Raw genomic sequence first — 19720 nt, forward strand, 5'->3', positions numbered from 1 at the left:
GCCAAGGCAAAGGCAAGACCAAAACAAATGGGCAAACAAAACCCCCAAACAAGAACATGCGGGAGAACCGGGAAGAAACGGGGCCAGGAGACCAGGCGCCTGCAGCAAATAGGAAGCAGATGCTGCCTGAAGACGCGAGTCTGCTTTCGCGTTAGCGTGCGCGCGCAGGGCAAGACCCTGCCTGTGCTTTACGACGGAATTACGCTTTTGCAGCGTCTAGAGCAGAAGGTGGGAATTATATTTCTTTCATGGAGAGAAGGGTTTCTGCTAACAAGAAAACCAAACTGTTGAGGAAAGGCTGTGTGTGTGTCTTCTCGATGAGAAGGTAATCGCGTTTATGTGCATTTGTTAAAGGTGATAATATCTTGGATTGGTAAGAATCAGAAAAAAACATCAAGTCCGGAAAGTTCTACAGCCCTGAAGTGAGCGGTGCACCAAAATCTTAAAGCGCAGATGAAAATGGTTCTGACCTAAGCTTCACAAACAGTTAAGAAGAGCACTTTCTTTTTCTTTTTCTTTTTCTTTTTTCAATTCTATGCATTTGCCACCCCAAACAGTCTGCTTTGGTAAGGAAAAGCAACGGAGCGAACCCCACTATGGAAGCACCCCAACACAGGGATTTTTCTCAGATGGCTTTTTTTAAGGCATGTAAAAATTCGTGATTACTGGCTACTTTTCCATCAGCGGAGCCAAAACCCGTTTAAAATTCACACAACAAAGAAGAACATTTAGACCATCTCCGCTCCTTCTTCAGACAGCCTTATCCTTACTCTGATCAAAATAGCTAGGTAAACATGTTTGGAGCACTGGGACTGCTCTTAGGGTCTCTAGAAGGCGTCTGCTTGCTGGCCAGCTCAGTTTTTGACAAAGAAAAATGGGCTGCTCTTGCTTCGTGCACAAAGATGCACTGTTTTCAGAGCAAACCAAAAAAAAAAAAAAAAAAAAAAAAAAAAAAAAAAAAAAAAGAAGAAGAAAAAAAAGGGTGGGGGAGTGGTAGGGAGAGGGGAGAATAAAATACAATATCTAGTAGGATAATTTAATTAGCATAAACGCTATGAATTAATGAAATGTATAGCTTCAGAGAATTAAAATTATGCTTTGCTATAAGAACTTAATACTAGTTATTTAGAAAACTCGGCAAGCTAGTTTCTCTAAACTTCATATTTTTTTCAGCACATCATAATTAAAGCTGCAGTTTGTTTGAAACACTGTTACGTCCTTGTGTCTACAGGACACGTGTCTCTAACAGCATTCAGTTTTCACAAGCAGGGGGGCAGAGCCCTCCGTGAAGCTGCGCTGCCTCAGCCCCTTCCCCAAGCCGCCTTCTGGGTTTATTTATGCTTCCAACTTTTTGGAACAGAGTTTCTCTGTTAGGGATGGAGCAGCCAGCTGAGGAAGTGGCTTCCAGAAGGCTGCTTTTTTTCCCCTTAAAAAAAACAAACAAACAAAAGAACTTTTTTTTTTCAACTTTAGTTTGGTCAAACGTATCACACGAGTAACACAATCACGAAATTCAACACACTGGCCACCTCAGAATTGCCCTGGCCAAGTTTTCCACACCGCATACAAGTTGTAGCCCTGCCCACAGCCGGCCGTCCTGTGCCTTTCAAATCTTTTCAAAACACAAGCTGTCATTAAGACCACAGCAATTTGGCCTGGAAATCAAGCGTTTGTCCTATTTGCTTTAAAAATGAAAGGAACATTTCCAAACAGTTTTCCTAATTTTGTATAGTACACGAGACACGTTTTTTTTTTTTAAAAAAAGCGCAAAAAACAAAACAAAAATCTCCCCAGATATAATTAAGAAACAAAGCGTCATTGTTAGATGGCTCAAACAATGTCATTATGAAAAAGAACTTTTAGAATCCACAGGTCCACACTTCAAAAACCGAGTATTCTCTTATTTTGGAAACAGATAGCATTAGAAGTAAGGAGTACCTTGTAAAGTCAAGTCCAGCAGGGCATATTCATAAGCAAATTCCGTCTTTGTTTCTACTTGCGGTCTCTTCAGGGTAGAAAATATTTTCCCCGGGCTGCTATCGTCAGGGTCTTCCAGCTTCCTAAGTCCGCACCCCATGGCAAAGCCAGCAAGGAGTTAGATTGCGGAAAGAGCCAGGGGAACCGGCGCAGCCAATTTTCTTGTTCAAGCTGCGCAAACCAAGTGCCCGACTTAACTGCTTGGTTTGATTTTCAGCGAAATGATAGATAGCCAGAAAAAACGGCGGGTCCGAGGCGAGGAGCGGGGGACTGTATCCATTCTTCTGTAAAGTCACTGAGCCCAGGGTTTAGCTCCAGGTCCGGGGCGCTGGGCTCCATCTCCGAGGAGCTCGCGAACTGCTGCAACTTAGCGGAAAATTTCCATGCCACGTCAATTTACAGCCAGCCAGCCCCCGACCAGAGCTCTGCCGCTCAGGGCTCGGGGCTTTGTTTCTCCCAGCTGGCTGAATGGAAAAGAGGGGTCCAGAAGCGGAATTAAAGGCAAAGTCCAACTCGGGTGTGGTTATCTGCAGATGGAAGATAGAGTCCGTCAAAGTGATGCCTTCTGTCTGTTTTCTCTCCTCTGTCCTTGCTTGCTCTCTCTCTTCCCTGAGTCTACTAAGAGAGCCAAAGGGAGGGGGGAGAGAGAGGAAGAGAGGAAGGGAGGGGGACAGGGAGGGGGAGTGGGAGAGAGGCAAAGGAAGGAAGAGAGAGAGAGAGAGAGAGAGAGAGAGAGAGAGAGAGAGAGAGAGACTGATTCTCAGTGTGGTTGGAAAGGAAAATCAGTTCCAGAGAGGAAGTGAGCTTTTTGAGGGAACCCTGGAATCCAACAGGAGAACAGAATGGAAAAAGAGAAAGAGAAAGAAAGGAAGGAAGAAAAAAATCAGGATGCCTAAGGTGGACTTTTTGAAAACCTTTCTGCATGGAGTTTCTTTTTGCTAGAAAAATGTGCTGATTTAAACAACCAAGGATAAAAAGCATAAAAAAAACCTTAAGATATTTTCATAAAGACTTGAGGAAGAAAGGTGATAATGGGGCAAATATGATCAAAGTACATACATACATGTATAGAAACGTCATCATGGTCCAAGTACATTACATACACGTATAGAAACATCATCATGGTCAAAGTACATTACATACATGTATAGAAACGTCATCATGGTCCAAGTACATTACATACACGTACAGAAACGTCATCATGGTCCAAGCACATTACATACATGTATAGAAACATCATCATGGTCAAAGTATATTACATACATGTATAGAAATGTCATCATGGTCAAAGTACATTACATACATGTATAGAAATGTCATCATGGTCAAAGTACATTACATACATGTACAGAAATGTCATCATGATCAAAGTACATTACATACATGTATAGAAACGCCATCATGGTTTTATTTTTTTATTTTATTTTGTTCAATTAGCATGCACTATAAAAAGAAGAAAATCGTTAAAAAGAAAAAAATCTTTACACAATTGCAAAGACGAGATAGTTACACGAGGAATTAATTTACCCAACATTCTTGGTTTATTATTTGATTTATTTATGTGCCTGTATGTGGGTGCCTACATGTGTGCAGGGTCCCTTGGTGGCCAGAAGAGGGTCAGATCCTCTGAGCCTGGAGTAACAAACGGTTGTGAACCCCCATGTGAGGTCCGGAACCACGACTGGGTCCTCTCTGGAGCAGTCAGTGCTCTCAGGTCTGGGCTGACTCTCCAGCCCTGCACCGGTGGCTTAAAAATGAGAGCATTTATACTGGTGACGACTGATGTGGAAGGGTCTTCTATCTATTGTTATTTTCATTGGTTAATAAAGAGACTGCCTTGGCCCTCTGATAGGACAGAAAATTAGGTGGGTGGAGTCAACAGAACAGAATGCTGGGAAGAGGGCAATGAGGCAGATGCCATGGAGCCAGCCACCAGGTCAGACATGCTGAATCTTTCCCGGTAAGCCACCACCTCATGGTGCTACACAGATTATTAGAAATGGGTTAATAAAGATGTGAGAGTTAGCCAGTAACTAACTCTCTAGAGAAAATGGGCCAGGCAGTGTTTAAATTTGTGTGTTGTTATTTCTGGGGCTAAGCTAGCCATGTGGGAGCAGGGTGGGACGAAAAACAGGCCTGCCCGCAGCTCCTCACTACAGACGACAGCAATTCTCTGGGTCTCAAGATGGCCTTACTTAAAACAAAACAAACTTGGATAACCTGACTCATTTAATCTTATAATCTGCCACGTACCCGAGGTCTAGGATAATTTACAAGGAGTCGAGGCGATGTGTATTCATTGTATTGTGTCCTGTCCAGGTCCAGCCTCCTTATCACCAGCCCTGAAAGCAGACTGCTTGTGTGCAGACTCTGCTTCTCAGGCTGACCACAGACAGGCTCTTGGGCAAGTGACTTGCCTTCTCCAAGTGTCCCTCATGTTACCTGCTCTGCCATGGGGTGGTTTCAAAGGCCGAACAAGATAGATACTCATGTCTTCTGTCCTAATCTGCCCAGAGAGAGCAATGCGTTTGCCAGTGTGTGTACCTTACGGGACGGGACTGACAGTCGCCATAGGAAGGAAGCGATTTTGGCACCACGCTCCCGCTATTTACAAAGTAAACCCCGATCTCCTTGGAGAACTTGGAGAAAGCGAGGCTGAAGGGATTTTTTTCAGTTCATTGAAGTCTACACATGGAAACTCCTCAAAGGGGGCACGTGTGGATTGCTTCGTTTGCAGGTCATTGCCATCTCTAGCCTTTTCCTTCGGCCCTACTCCGAAGTGTTTGGTATGGGAGACCATTCTGTAGCCCCCATGGTCAAGGCTGGGGATGGTCGGCGAAAGGGAATTCTGGGTAAATTAGATGAATCAGACAGTAGGACCGAGAGAGTGACCAACTTGGCTCTCTACAGAGACGGGTGATGGCCGTATTTCACGTCCACCTTTGTTCTGCTCTTTCTGCTGCAGGAAAACTGGGATCTCTGCCGATCGCTGGTACCAACCACAGTGCTTGTGAAGCTGCTTAGTCAGCACCAGTTACCCCGATCAACTGCCTGCCATTTCTAGGCACTCAGAAACACTGTGTCCAAAAGGTGACCAAATCAGGTCTCTTCCCTAACAGAGCTCAGGGGACTTTGTCCCGGCTGTTTTCAAGGATGAGTCCACGCAGGAAGGACACAGAGACGTGGGCGCACGTGCCTGGAGGAGAGACGTCTGTAACTCAGGTCCGTCGGGAAGCAGTACGGCGTGGGTGGAGCAGCCTGAGCGGTTGGTTACTAGAACATAAAACATGAGAGCCTAAGCTGTGAAGATGGGCTCTGAATGCTGTGCAAATAGGAGTTAGATTTTATTCTGTAGCTGATAGAAGAGAATCAATCACATAGAATCAAAGGACGGCCATTTTCATATGAGACACGTCACTGATAGAGCCCGAGGAAGATGCTTTACATAGAAGGGAGGGCTGGAAAGAAGGTACCACGTCCACCTGAGAGCTGATGCTGACTGGGTGTAGATTCTTCTTACTCTTATATATGTAGTTACCATAACGTATTCTTATGTGATACTACACTATCATTATGTATGTAGTTACTATTATTATTATTATTATTGTGTGTGTGTGCGCGCGCGCATGCATGAAGGCCAAAGGATAGCTCCAGCTGTCCCCCTGTTTTTTAAGACAGTGTCTCTCATTGACTGGAACTCACCAAGGAGCCCAGTCTGGCTGGGCAGCAAGACCTAGGCAGCTGCATGCCTCCACCCCCCCCATCCCCCCCCCCCCCCCCCCCCCCCCCCCCCGGGATTGCTCAGTTTTCCCCACTTTGTTTTAAAATGTAGACTGGAGGCTGGATGCCGGTCCTAGGGCTAGCAGGGGAAGCACTTCATTGCCTTGGCTGACCTGGAAATCACTGTATACACTAGGCTGGCTTTGAACTCACAGAGATCCAGACAGAGTTCTGGGATTAAAGGCATCATTGAATAATTGAATAATCACTTAGGTCATTTTCTCCCTAATGTTGCAAAAGAACAAAATTTTGTTTGAACTCTTTTTGTTTGTTTGTTTGTTTTTTGTTTTGTTTTTTCGAGACAGGGTTTCTCTGTAGCTTTGGAGCCTGTCCTAGAACTAGCTCTTGTAGACAAGGCTGGCCTCGAACTCACAGAGATCCGCCTGCCTCTGCCTCCCGAGTGCTGGGATTAAAGGCGTGCACTACCACTGCCTGGCTCTTGACTCTTAATAATATTTGAAAACCATTTTCATGTATTAATGTGGCATAAGTTCCTGACTTAACAATTATTGCCAGTTCTTCATACTTACAGGTTTCATATGTGGATATTCAAGCAAATGCATATTAGAAATATGTTTCAAAAATTGTACCGTATTGAACACATGCAAACATTCGCTATTGTCCCTGAACACAGAGTCTGACTGCCAGGAGGCATTTCCCCACTACCATTTAATATTAAATGCTATTATGCAACTTAGAGATGATTTGATGTGCTGCAGAGGATGGTGCCTGTTATTCAAACACGACACCGTTTTACAGAAGAGTTGAGCATCCTTGGAGTTTGGTATCTGTGGGAGTCTTGACACCAATCCCTGTGGATTCTGAGGAATATCTGTCACGTCACGGCACTTGAGTACATCCCTACAATACTCAGCGAGTGACTTTTTGGTTATTTTAAGTCTCTACCGTGAAAAGTTTTGCACAGATTGTTTTCCCACCCTCGTAATTATTTCTTGAATATGTTTATTCTCCTTCATACGTGGTCGAGTAGTTTATTACTTTTTAAAGTGATTTGTTTGTCTGTAGACAATATATACAAACTTAAGGGCCACAAAATAGGAGGGAACTCAAGTCTGGTGTTGTAAACCCAGCAAACTACAGGTGTCTGGTGAGATTATGAACTCAAGAGGAAAATCCATGGCTATTGGCTTTTCCTAAACCAGAGTAAGCTCTAACTTCCCTCTAAATCCTTATCCTTGTACCCACGGATCGGTGTAGCCGTCACCCTTCATCAGCAAAGGTTTTGCAACAGAGAGACATCATACAAACCCATAACTGGTCAAAATGCAGCGGACAACTCACTCTGGGGGCCTTGTAGACAATTGATAGATCTATACAACCTGATACCTAAGTGCCACGGACCATCACGGAGGGGGGGCAGAAAATCTGCTACAAGAGTGTGTCTTATAGATACGATGGGGAAATCGAGCCCTTGAAATTGCAACAGTATGCCTTCTAAAACGAGACCTTAACAAGGACAACATGAGTAGGAAGGCCAGTGTTGATGGGGGAAATCTAGAGGGGTCCCACCTCTAAATGAGGAGCTACAGGCTGCTGAAAGAGGGAGAATTAGCCTTCCCCGGGGGTGAGTCCCCTAAACAGTTCTCCAATACTCAGTGGCCAACCCTAAAAACATACATGCAAGCAATATGCAATGGACACCCTGGGTCGTGTGTTTGTGTAATATATATGTGTGTGTATGGATGTGTATAAACTTGAGATGGAGTGGGAGAGACATGGGAAAGGATTGGAGAGAAGAGAAAGAAGGTGAATGAGATAATTATATTTTGATTGAAAATAAAAGTGAACAAAACAGCAGGAACCATCCTGCATCCAAGAAACGCCTGGGGGGGCTCGAGAGATGACTCAGTGGTTAAGAGCATTGCCTGCTCTTCCAAAGGTCCTGAGTTCAATTCCCGACAACCACATGGTGGCTCACAACCATCTGTAATGAGGTCTGGTGCCCTCTTCTGGCCTGTAGACATACACACAGACAGAATATTGTATACATAATAAATAAATATTTTTTTAAAAAGAGAAACGCCTGGAAGCACAGAAGACAGACTCTACCTCTGGAGACAGGATAGGAGAAGGTGTTCCAGGCCAGTGATCTGGGAGGCAGGAGATGTCACTGTTGTAATATCTGACAAGACTGATCAGACAAAAAAAGCTTGCGAGGAAAGATAGATAAGGCCAATTTAGCTACTGTGTTTGTCTTTGGTTGCCTGCTAGAATATGAAGGTAAAACCCTACTGCTAACAGTGTCACACACTTTGGTCATAGCTGATCCTGACGGGAAGCCTTCTGCCTGAAGGCTAGTTCATCCTGCCAGAAGGTGCTACGCGAACTCTCGAGGGAGAAAGGACATTAACAGCCCCATTTAGCTGTGAAAATTGAGGACCATGACAATGGGACAAGATTTCTCCAGTGGTGCAATCAATAGCCGTACTTGTTCATTGGGAGCAGCAGCTATCTTGTGGATCCAGTGCCTTCTCAGTTGGATGGAACCGATGCCCAGGGCTGTAAACCTAGTAAAGAACACACGGCTGGAGAGGATATAGCTGTTGTCACCCTGATAGCAAAGAGCAAATACAGACACAAAAAGAAAATGATGGATGAATTTCTCTGATAAAAAAATGATTATTATTTGTTCATAAAAATGATCAAAAATTCACTGGCTGCTCACCCAGAGGTCCTGAGTTCAATTCCCAGCAACCACATGGTGGCTCACAACCATCTGTAATGAGATCTGGCGCCCTCTTTTGACCTGCAGGCAGACATGCAGGCAGAATACTGTATACATAATAATAAATAAAATCTTTTTTTTAAAAAAGAGCTAGTTAGAGACAAACCTAAACTATTGACTGAGCTTTAAAAAAATGATCAAAAACAGGGCTGGAGAGATGGCTCAGTGGTTAAGAGCACTGGCTGCTCTTCCAGGGGACCCTGGTTCAATTCCCAGCACCCACATGGCAGCTCACAGCTGTCTGTAACTATAGTTCTAGAGGGTCTGGAACTCTCACACAGACATACATGGAGGCCAAGCATCAATGCACAAAATAAAAGTAAAAAAAAATCATTAATAAGAGTCATTAGGCGGCGGTGGTGCATGCCTTTAATCAGATCTTTGAGCCAACCTGGTCTACAGAGCAAGTTCTAGGACAGCCAGGACTCCTGATTAAAAAAAAAACTCAGAACAACAACAACAAAAGAATTATCAACAAAATACTTGCAAATCAAATTCAAGAACATAAAAGGATCAGTCACCTGGTCTGAGATACAACGATGGTTCACCAACATCAATAAATGTTGTGATTTCATAACTGTGCTCAGGGACGGAAGTCACACGGTCATTTTGATAGAAGCAGCAAAGGCTTTTGATAAGCTCCACCACCCCTTCACATTAAAAGTCCTGAAGAAACGAGGAATATAAGGAACATATCTCAACATAATAAAGGCTACATATGGCAAACCTGTAGTGACTATTATATCCAATGGGGAGAAATGAAAAGCATTTCTATTAAAATCATGTTAGAGCGTTCACTGTCTCCACTTTTACTCAATATGTTACTGTAGGGCTTACCCAGAGTGATAAGACAAGAAAAAGGTAAGAAAGGGGACAGAAATGTGAAAGGAAGAGGTCAGAGTACATAGCTACTTACAGATGATATGATTCAATACATAGGAAACCCTAGAGACTCTATCAGAAACCCTTAGCACCGGACAAACACGTTCAGCAAAGTGAACATAAGTCAGCACATAAGAACCAGTAACCTTCCTGTGTGTCATTAACAAGCATTGAGAAAGCCATCAGGAAAACACGTTCACAACAGCCTCAAACGTTCCCTTGAATCCAACCTACCTAAGGACGCAGAAGAAGGCTGCAGTAAGTGCTTCAGCGCGGGTGAAATACACAGAGGGGGTGGAGCTGGAAAGGCTCGGGTTGGAGGAGCCGAGCCTGGGAAGCAGTCACCCCACAAAAGGCACTGCACGGATATACAATATTTGTTTAACTGCCCACCAGAGATGAACGGTTGAGTGGTCCCAGTTTCCGGATATGGTAACATTGGCGATTTAACTTTATACTCATTTGACTGACCAAAATGAAAACAGATAATACCAAGTACTGATTTTTTCTTTTCAAGGAAAGGTTTCTCCTCAGACTGTAAATTTATTTAATCCTGTTGGAAGAAACTTGACATTATATTGTGAAGTTGAACAGTAACTTTTTTTTTTGTTATGATCTAGCGATTTGGTTCCCGGGTGTAGGCTCAAGAGAAACTTCAGCGCATAGGTACCAGGAGAGACATCTGAGAATGTGAAAAGTAATACTGTTCTTAATTGCCCTAAGTGTGAACCGCTTGTGTATATGAACAGCCATTCCCTGCAGGGAATTCCGTTCCACAGGGAAGGGAAAAGCTATCGTAGAGTCTCAACATTTTATTCATAAGATGGGAGACAAATAGTTGTTGCTTTTTGCCAACTCGATATAAGATGGCATCATCCAGGGAGAGCGAGTGTTCAGAGACACTCCCTCAGACCATCTGTGGGCAAGCTTTTGGGACAATTTTTTAAATTAGTGATTATTGTGTGAGGACCCAGGTCATTGTGGGCAATGCCACCCTGGCAAGGCAATCCTGAGCCGTATAGGAAATGAAAGCAAACTGAGCAAGCCGTGGTATCAAGCCAGTAAGCAGCCCTCCTCCATGGCTTCTGCCTCAGTTCCTGCCTCCAGGTTCCTGCCTTAAGTTCCCTTCACCATGGACTGGAAAGAGTAAGGTCATCCTTTCCTCCTCGAACTGTTATTTTTTTTTCATGAAGTTTATTACAGTGATAGAAACCAAACCAGGACAGAGAGCACGCTTGCAAGCTGAAGTTGATTTCATGGCAATGGGAAAGACAGAAATAATCGACGGAAAACCTGATTTGCCAATTGGATTTTTTTTTTTTTGGTTTTTTGAGACAGGATCTTGTCTTTGAAAAACCAAAAACAACAACAAAAAAACCCCAAAAAACAAAACAAAAAAACCACACCAAAGAAAACAAAACAAACAAAAAACCCCAATAACAAACAAGAATAAAACAAAGCAGACAGACAGAAACAAAAGAAAACAAAAACAAAGAAACAAAGTAGGAGAAACACAGATTAACCCCCTCCCCCTCAATAAAAAACACAAAATCCGAAACTATAATAGATAAGCAAAACGCAAGTAAGGTAAAAGCTGCCCAAGAGAAGCGTTATGAAATACAGCATCTCCGAGACAGCTGCCAAGTTCGCTTTGTGTCGGCCATCTTCTACTGCGCGTGGGGCGTTTGGATAACTAGTAAGACTCAAGTGGAGAAACTAATTTTGTCTTTGCAAGTGGGTTAGGGATGCGAGCTTGTGTCCACGTCACCGCTCAGCGCTGGGACCCCGTCAGCCCCGTGTGTTCTGCGGGTCTCTGTGTGTGCGTACGAGTGTCAGTCATGTCTGGAAGGTGCTGTTTTCTTGGTGTCTCCCATCCTCCTTGGGTCTTCCCTTCTCTTCCTCCAGCTCCCTGAGCAGCCCTAGAGGAGGGTGTGGTGGAGACATCCTACCTCGGCCTCTCACTCAGTACACTGTACCGGTGTGGGTCTCTGTGTGCTCCAGTCTCCTGCAAAGGAAGCTTCTCTGAGGATGGCCGAGTGAGACACTGATTATGTACACAGCGGATGCTGTTCGGACTCACTTTACTCTGTTCCTTCAGCAGAACAATAGCATTTGATGTTTCCCTAGAGGCCGGGCCTGTCTAGTCTCAGGGTCTCGGCCATCTGAGAAGTGTCAGGGACGGATCTCATTGCATTGAGATAGAGGTTGGTTACCCACACTTTTCCCCAGTGCTTTTCTGTCCCTAAAGCGCCCTCGGAAATCCCTTTCTTTCTTTTCGTATTTGTTTAGATTCTGAGATAAAATCTAACTGGTTTTTCGGATGGGCTGGATTTGGGTTCTGCAATATGCTAGCTAATGAGTTTGGGAAAATGCTTCAGTATAAAAATCCTGCCAGCAAGCTCAGTCCAGAAGCGGAAACAGATCCCAGCGTGCAAAACTGCAGCTCAGAACACGACACGCAGGACGCGCCCGCCCGCCCCGACTCGGTACCCGGGACCCCAGCAGCCCAGCGCTCAAATCCTCCCGCCGACCGGCAGCCCTTGCGCGCCGCAGGAAGCCTTAAGGGGGTGGAGCTGTGGGCGGGGCCGCAGGAGCCGGCGCTAGCCGTTCATTGGCTTCCGCGCCGGAAGCGGCGGTGCGGTCCAGCGGCGCACGCGCCCTCTCACGCTCCGGGCGGCCGGAGCCGGCGGGCACCATGCTGCGGCTGCTGGTGAGGACTGGGGTGCTCCGCGGCTGTCGCCGCTACAGTTCGTGCTCGCCGGGCGCCCGCGGCGACGCCGGGGAGGGGCGGGCCCACTTCACCACGCCCATCTTCTACGTGAACGCCGCGCCGCACATCGGGCACCTGTACTCGGCGCTGCTGACCGACGCCCTGTGCCGCCACCGGCGTCTCCGGGTTCCCGGCTCCGCGTCCACGCGGTTCTCCACCGGCACCGACGAGCACGGCCTGAAGATCCAGCAGGCGGCAGCCGGCGCGGGCCTGGCCCCGATCGAGCTCTGCGATCGCGTGTCTGCCCAGTTCCGGCAGCTTTTCCGGGAGGCTGACATCTCCTCCACCGACTTCATTCGCACCACGGAGGCCCGGCACCGGGAGGCGGTGCAGCACTTCTGGCGCTTGCTGGAGGCCCGGGGTCTGCTTTACAAAGGACTCTACGAGGGCTGGTACTGCGCCTCCGACGAGTGCTTCCTGCCCGAGGCCAAGGTCACTCGGCAGGTGGGTCCGTCTGGGGAGCCGCGTCCTGTGTCTCTGGAGAGCGGACATCCCGTCTCCTGGACCAAGGAGGAAAATTACATTTTCAGGCTCTCCCAGTTTCGAGAACCACTCCAGCGGTGGCTTCAAAACGACCCACAGGCGATCACCCCGGAGCCGTTCCGCCAGACCGTTCTGCAGTGGCTGGAAGAGGAGCTGCCTGATTTGTCCGTTTCTCGAAGGAGTAGCCACCTGCACTGGGGCATTCCGGTCCCCGGGGACGATTCGCAGACTATCTACGTGTGGCTGGATGCCCTGGTCAACTATCTGACCGTAGTTGGCTACCCAGATGCAGATTTCAAGTCTTGGTGGCCAGCCACATCTCACGTCATCGGTAAGGACATTCTCAAGTTTCATGCCATTTATTGGCCGGCCCTTCTCCTCGGGGCCGGATTGAGGCCACCGCGTCGCATCTATGTCCACTCACACTGGACGGTGAGTGGCCAAAAGATGTCCAAGAGCTTGGGCAACGTGGTGGATCCTAGGGCTTGCCTTGACCGCTATACTGTGGATGGCTTCCGCTACTTTCTCCTCCGGCAGGGAGTTCCCAACTGGGACTGTGACTACTACGATGAAAAGGTGGTCAAACTGCTGGACTCCGAGCTGGCAGATGCCCTGGGAGGGCTTTTAAACCGGTGCACTGCCCACAGAATAAACCCATCTGGGACCTACCCGGCTTTCTGCGCTGCCTGTTTCCCCAGCGAGCCAGGGCTAACGGGGCCGTCGGTTCGTGCGCAGGCGGAAGACTATGCGCTCGTGAGGGCAGTGGCCACTTTGCCCAAGCAGGTAGCGGACTGTTATGACGACTTTCAGATCTATAAGGCTTTGGAGGCCGTATCCAGCTGTGTTCGGCAAACGAATGGGTTCGTTCAAAGGCATGCGCCCTGGAAACTGACCTGGGAAAACCCTGTGGATGCCCCCTGGCTGGGTACTGTGCTTCACGTGGCCTTGGAATGTTTGCGAGTTTTTGGAACCTTGCTTCAGCCCGCAACTCCGAACTTAGCCGACAAGCTGCTGTCAAGACTGGGGGTCTCTGCCACAGAGAGAGGCCTGAGAGAGCTCTACTTCCTACCTCGATTCTATGGACACCCCTGCCCCTTTGAAGGGAGAAAGTTGGGACCTGACACTGGGCTCTTGTTTCCAAGGCTGGACCAATCCAGGACTTGGCTAGCGAAAGCCCACAGGACCTAGAGGCTCAGTCCTTACTGGCTGATGGGAAAAGAGCCAATGTATTCTTTTTGCATTTTCAGGAAAGTTAAAAAGTCGTGTTTAGAAAGCGTTGTATCCGATGAGTACATAAACCTCCCGCGTCCTTAAGAGCCATTCAGGTACCATTCACACCCACCCCTTTTCATTTCTCTGTGCCCCTAACCACTGTTCTTCGTTTGCCATTGTCTCTGAGGAGGATGGTTGAGGAAGGCCAGTTTCTGATACTATTCCTTACTATTCCTTCTCATTGTACCATCTCCCAAACCCTGGTCCAGACCAGCGCTCGTGGCTGCTGCTCCCCAGGATGAAACGAGGGTTGCAAGTCCCTGGCCGGATTTCACAGGTCAGCCTGCTCTGTTAGACACCGTGGGTCTCCTGTTAAATTGATTCTTTCATTAGAGCTTTAGGAACCTGTGTCCTAGGCGACACGACTTCTGCCCGTGTTCATTTCAGTTGTGCTTTGAAGTACTACACTTCGTCCAGTAGATGGCGCTGCTCTCGCACATTCAGCCATCTAAGGTCGCAGAGCTTCACAATTTTACTGTTTCCTTAAAGGATAACTTTGGAACCACTGCTATTTAACAACACAAAGATACTAGAATTCTCATCTAGAAATTACTAAAAATGACATGTACAATAAGTTAAATATAACAGGTTATTTATATGATAAAACCATAAAGCTCTTTGGGTACACTGTATTACAAATATTAATTGTAGTAATGATTATATGTATAATTCATCTGTATTCTCTTTATATTTCCTGACTTATCCATAATTTACCTCATACGATTGCTTTTGAGATTATATATCAAGGGATATATCATACAATATTGAAATTATATAATAATTGTTAATATATTTATGTCAAATTAATTTTTGTTCATTACTTCTCTTTTTGAGACAAGGTTTCACTATATAGTTTAAGCTTGCCTCAAATTCATCAGTCTCCTGCCTCCGCCTTTCAGGTGCTGGTGTAGGGTGTGTCACCATGCCTGTCTTTTTCTTTTGTTACTAAAGTTTGATTGTAAACACCTTATTTAGATCTCTTGGGTTACATTTATTGAAGGAAATGTTGGAGGGAGAAAATGATGGGTGTTCAGGATGTCAGGGATTCAGGGCTTTCTCCAGGGCTCCCTAAAAGAGCACCCAGAGATGGTAAAGTAACTGCTGTACAGTGAGCAGAACGTAGTGGGTCACTGCACCTTCTGGGGATGGGTTGCTGAGGCCACGTCCGTACTGAGTATGGGATCAGGCAGAAAGGGCTCGCCAGGAAGTAAAGGATTGTGCTGGCAGCTGCTCCCAGAGGTAAGTGCCATTCAGCACTAGTGTCTGTTAGCAAAGCGACAGGCTGTGGTCGCTCGGAAGCACTGTTTGGAAAAGATGCTTGCAGGCGTTCTAAAGTTGGAAGGACCGGTTCCACAGTGTTCCTTTGGTCTCCTTGTACTTTTGTGCTTTAGGTCTTTCCAGTCTCCAGAGGGCTGGGATCAGTAGGGTAGACTTCTGGGGCACAGACAGCGTCTCTTAGGGCCACACAGTGATGGGACTTAGCCCGTGTTTCCCTAAAGGAAGGCACAGAAAAGCTAGTGACATTCCGGCCTCTCCTTTGGTGAGCCCTTACTGCAGTTCTGTGTAGATGAGTCCTGTGTAGACGCATCGTGTCTCCCATGGGAGAGCTTCCTCATTCCCCAGCAGCTCGGCATGCTGTCAGTGCGTTTCTGCAGACTGTGACGTGTGAAGAAGGCATTTAACTAGCTGCTAGACACCAGGAGACAGGACACCAGAAAAGAGACGGCGTAATTATGCAGCCAAGGATCTAAGGGGAAGAGTGTGGTAAACTGGATCCTATTCTGTGGATCAACCAGATATCTGGATAGGCACAGCAGGTAAAACAAACAGCCTCCATTGCACACAGTTGGGTCTGACCTGACACAGCAGTTTAGAATTACCAAGTGGAGAGTTACATTTAACCAGAGGGTTTGTACTTCCAAGGTGAGAGGCTGGCGGGCATCTTAACCACTCCTGGAAGAAGGGAATTGATGTGGAGATTTGTACGATTCCCCATCCCAGAAATAGTCCTTTATGTGGCATCTTATAGACCCTTTTGCTTTTTTTTTTTAAATCTCAAAATACTCTTGTCTCTAATACTTATTTCGGTGTACTCTTGGCAGTATTGGAAGTGACAGCCCCGCCTAGATCAGGCTTTGAAGGAAGCTGAGGGATACAGCTTAGTGGTGGAGCACTTACCAGGCGGGCATGGAGGCCTGGGCCAATCCCGGTACTGCTAAGCAAACAGCAGCAGCCCTCCCCTCTCCACACTCCTCTATCTGTGGAGTCAGAAGCAGCAGCAGGAGACGTTTATGACTGTGTTCTACAAATAGACTGGGCACCTTCCTAACTGGAAAACCCGTGGCTGGAGAAGCAGCAATGAGACCTTTGATTGCACCAGAACCTCAAGTCATTTTATAAACAGATGTTTTTCTTGGGAACCCATGAGCGTTAATACCTGTGAACAGGCTAACAGACTACGGAGTTGACGCCAAGGCGTCTAAGCGCACAGGCTGGAAGGTGGACGCCTGCGCACAAGTTTGTTTGATGGGGTTTGTTTTGGTCGAGGTTCTACCTGTAACAGCAGCAGAGCCCTTGAGCTCCACCAGTTCCCACGCTGGAGTGGGCGCGAGCTGATCATGCTGTAGGCTTCAAAAACGGATGACGCAGGAGGCAGGAGTGGGTGAGAGTCTAGATCACACTAGGGATGGCGCCACGGTTCTGACTGCCCTGCCGCTGCCAAGTACGGAGTGGCAATGCACCGCACAGGTGTCACCGTGAATTATCGGGGAGGGCGGCCTAGTAGGCAAGAGGTGGCCCGTGAGCACGGCTGCTTTGTGATGATAATTTCAGATTGCCTTCTCGAGGTGGCAATTCTGTGCGTTGGAGGCTCTGGTGGGTCTTTACGTTGTCTTACCCAAGTATCTGGAGTTGGAGAGTGTAGATGTGACCGCAGCCACTTGTGTTTTTGCAGCAGGGTGGGGGGACGGCTAGGGTCAGTTTGGGGTGCTCAAGAACAGACTGTAGAAGCCTCCAGCTCTCCCCGGAACTCTTCGCGTGCGCAGCTGATCCTGTCCCTTCTGCTGGAGCTCTGGATAGGAGGGTGGACTGCATGTTTTCTTTGTGCTTGTGTCTGTATGTAAGAATGAGGGTGGAGTGAGGAGGGGTGGGCAGAAGATGGGGTCTCTTCAGCACTGAGTAAGCCAGGCTTGCCAGCCTTCTGTTTCGGGATTCTCCTGTTTCTAACCCCTGCCTCCATCTCCTTCTGGGACCTGCCGGAACTACTACTTGAATCTGGGGATTCAAGCCTGGGCAGTCAGGCTCACGGGGAAGCTCTCTTACCTACAGTCATCCCTCAGCCCCAGGACTGCTAACTCCTAACCAGGAACGCAGTAACTTGGTTACTGTTTAAGAGCTAGAACAGAGGCTACCAAATTAAGGTTAATTGATCACATTTTATACTTACACGTGTGTCTTCTTTCTGGAGTCAGGGCCTAAGCTGTCAGCTTAAACTGCGTGCTAAATTACCAGTAACTGTTGTGAGCGAACAGGAAGAGACAAGCCAGTGTCAAGCTGAAGTTGGCTTCTTTTTCTTAACTTTTATGTAATCATGGGCTACCCAAGATGACTGTGAATTTAAGGAGCGATCTAAGGGGGACGAGCAGACCATACTCACGCTGTTTAGGGTGCTGTCCTAAGTTTAACTTACATCTCATGATGAGACAGGACGGCACGGGGTCTGGTGACTGGGTCTTTGCTGCTTCTGTGTACAGCTGCTATTGGGAGGCTCAGCCCACCTAGATCACCACCAAAGCAGGCAACAGTACAGATGTTCGTCCCTAAAGGAGCGAACAGTTGAAGCAGATGTCATGTACAAATCTAGGATGTTGTGAGATGTGACAATATCTCAGGAAAGTGTGTCAACTGCCAGAAGGAACTGAAGCCCCAAGTGAGTCTGCTCTTGTGCCACTAAGGACGCTTCGTTGACAATTCTGCAGAGCAAGGAAGACTGGAGTGTGTAGCTAGAGGGAAGCACTAGGAATAACGCAGTACACTGTGGGAACGTGGAGCAATCACCACCCTCTTCCGTTTGCAGCCACTGTGAAAATCACCAAGACACTGAACATGAAGACGACGTAAAAACTTCATCATGGTCAAGTTATAGATCAGAATCATATGATCTTAAGTTAGTAATTTAATTGAAACACATTTGTTATTTTTTTCCCTAAGTAAAGCTCCCCCTACCTCAGTGGTCCCACTATGTAGTCCTGGTTTTCTTGCCTCTCTTTACACAAGTCTGGCCTTGAACTCACAGAGATCCACCTGCCTCTACCTCCCAAGTGCCGGGATTAGAGGCCAGTGCCACTGGGCCTGGCCAGTGTCAGACATATTTTTAAAAAGGCAGTAGTTAAGTTTTTGTTTGGGCAATTAAGTCAGTCAGTTCCATGAGTTAGTTTCCTTTGCGCTAGTCTAGAACCTACTATTGGTTAAAATCCGTAGATATCCATACAAAGTTCAAAAGCTTATTATACATTTGAAGCTAATCAGCAAAATAACACAAACAATATTTCTAGCCAGATGAAAAGGCGGAAGAAAACTCAACCCAGAAAATGGGAAAGAAAATTAAAAGGGCAAAGAAAAAGCAAAAATAGTATAAGTAGAAAACATGCAGGATGAATAATTGTATTAGTATAATGAGTACTATGTATATACTGTAATAGTGTATTCCAATGAATAATGTAATAGTATAAAATTTTATAACCTTTGAGGAGAGTAAACAGGACAGCTGGCAAACAATATGTGACATTAGACACCGCAGGCTGTGGTGAAAACTATGAGTAACACTAGGAACATATTGTAAAAGCCTCCATAAAATATTCCACTTAAGAGTTGAGGAAAATCATAATGAGAAGTAAAATAGACGGTATCTCAGTAATTGTTAGCATTTGAATCTTTAATGTTTTCGACATCGCGTATTGTTACTGCGAAGTGAAGGGAAAGGAATTTGTAGCCGACAAGTTTTGTGGCTTTCCATTTTCTTTTCCCATACAAGTGTGTTGAAATCAGTGGAAGCGCCAGTCACATGTACTGGGTTCGGTCAGTCCTCTCTCAGTAGCCCCCACCCCAGCTGGGTGTGCTGGCTCACCCCGTTAATCACAGCACTCTGGAGGTACAGACAGGGCAGTCTGGTCACGAGCCGAAGCGCGACAGTTGAGGGAACTGTTAGTCCAGCAGTGAGACCCACGAGAAAGCTAATAGCTCCGCCTCCGTGTTTCATCTGTCCCTCTGGCCCAGAAGCTGCTGAGAAATGGGCGCACTGGAGTCAGCACCGAGACTCAAAGGGCTCCGTGCCGAGCCTTAGCACACCTTAGCATGAACTCCAGTTGTAAATGCTGCGGAGAGCGTAATTAGATGCAAATTATTTGAGATGAAAAGAGTCTCACATTAGTGCTTGAAGCTGAAGGGAGTTAGATTATGAAAGTACCAACAAAAACTTGTGAAGCACCGTTTTTGTGAAATATGGCATATTCACTAATTTATGTATCCCAAACCTGCTTCCATCTTGACGCAAGTTTAAGCAATTCTTAGGAACTATCTAGCCTCCAGCTCTTTGACATGACTCCCTTATTTTCAGGAGAGCTCTAAGTCCTAGAACGCAGTGGTCGCCTCAGCCCACTTCCTAGTGGGCCGCATAGCGAATTGTAGGGATCAAAACAATTGTCAACAGCGGAAGGTTTCTGAGCACACAACCAAGTCTACTGAAAACGTGCGGAACCCAAGTACCTCTGGTGGCCCTCACCCTTGTGCGGCACGACACCGCAGCCTTGGTT

General features: G+C 46.6%; 2 protein-coding genes across 3 annotated transcripts in view; one reads left to right on the forward strand and one right to left on the reverse strand.

Annotated features, from left to right (window-relative positions):
- The window catches only part of Rftn2 (raftlin family member 2), a 49848-nt gene extending 47152 nt beyond the window's left edge, over positions 1-2696 (reverse strand). Inside the window, exon 1 of one of the 2 annotated variants that reach the window (XM_087902207.1) lies at positions 1939-2696. In XM_087902207.1, the coding sequence (XP_087758333.1) occupies positions 1939-2077 (139 nt within the window). In that variant the 5' untranslated portion in view covers positions 2078-2696. The remainder of the gene's footprint in view (positions 1-1938) is intronic. The other variant, XM_085684184.2, reaches the window with a different exon arrangement.
- A 9354-nt stretch (positions 2697-12050) lies between these two features.
- On the forward strand, positions 12051-14880 carry Mars2 (methionyl-tRNA synthetase 2, mitochondrial). The gene has a single exon (XM_085684223.2). The coding sequence runs from the start codon at positions 12081-12083 to the stop codon at positions 13824-13826; it is 1746 nt and encodes a 581-aa protein (XP_085540349.2). The 5' UTR covers positions 12051-12080; the 3' UTR covers positions 13827-14880.
- The last annotated feature ends 4840 nt before the right edge of the window (positions 14881-19720 follow it).

The sequence above is a fragment of the Myodes glareolus genome, chromosome 27 (assembly GCF_982192425.1).
Source record: "Myodes glareolus chromosome 27, mMyoGla1.1, whole genome shotgun sequence".
NCBI classification, from domain to species: domain Eukaryota; kingdom Metazoa; phylum Chordata; class Mammalia; order Rodentia; family Cricetidae; genus Myodes; species Myodes glareolus.

Excerpts from the sequence above, each read along its gene's own strand:
- Mars2 (XM_085684223.2), top strand. The coding sequence starts at position 12,081 with ATGCTGCGGCTGCTGGTGAGGACTGGGGTGCTCCGCGGCTGTCGCCGC.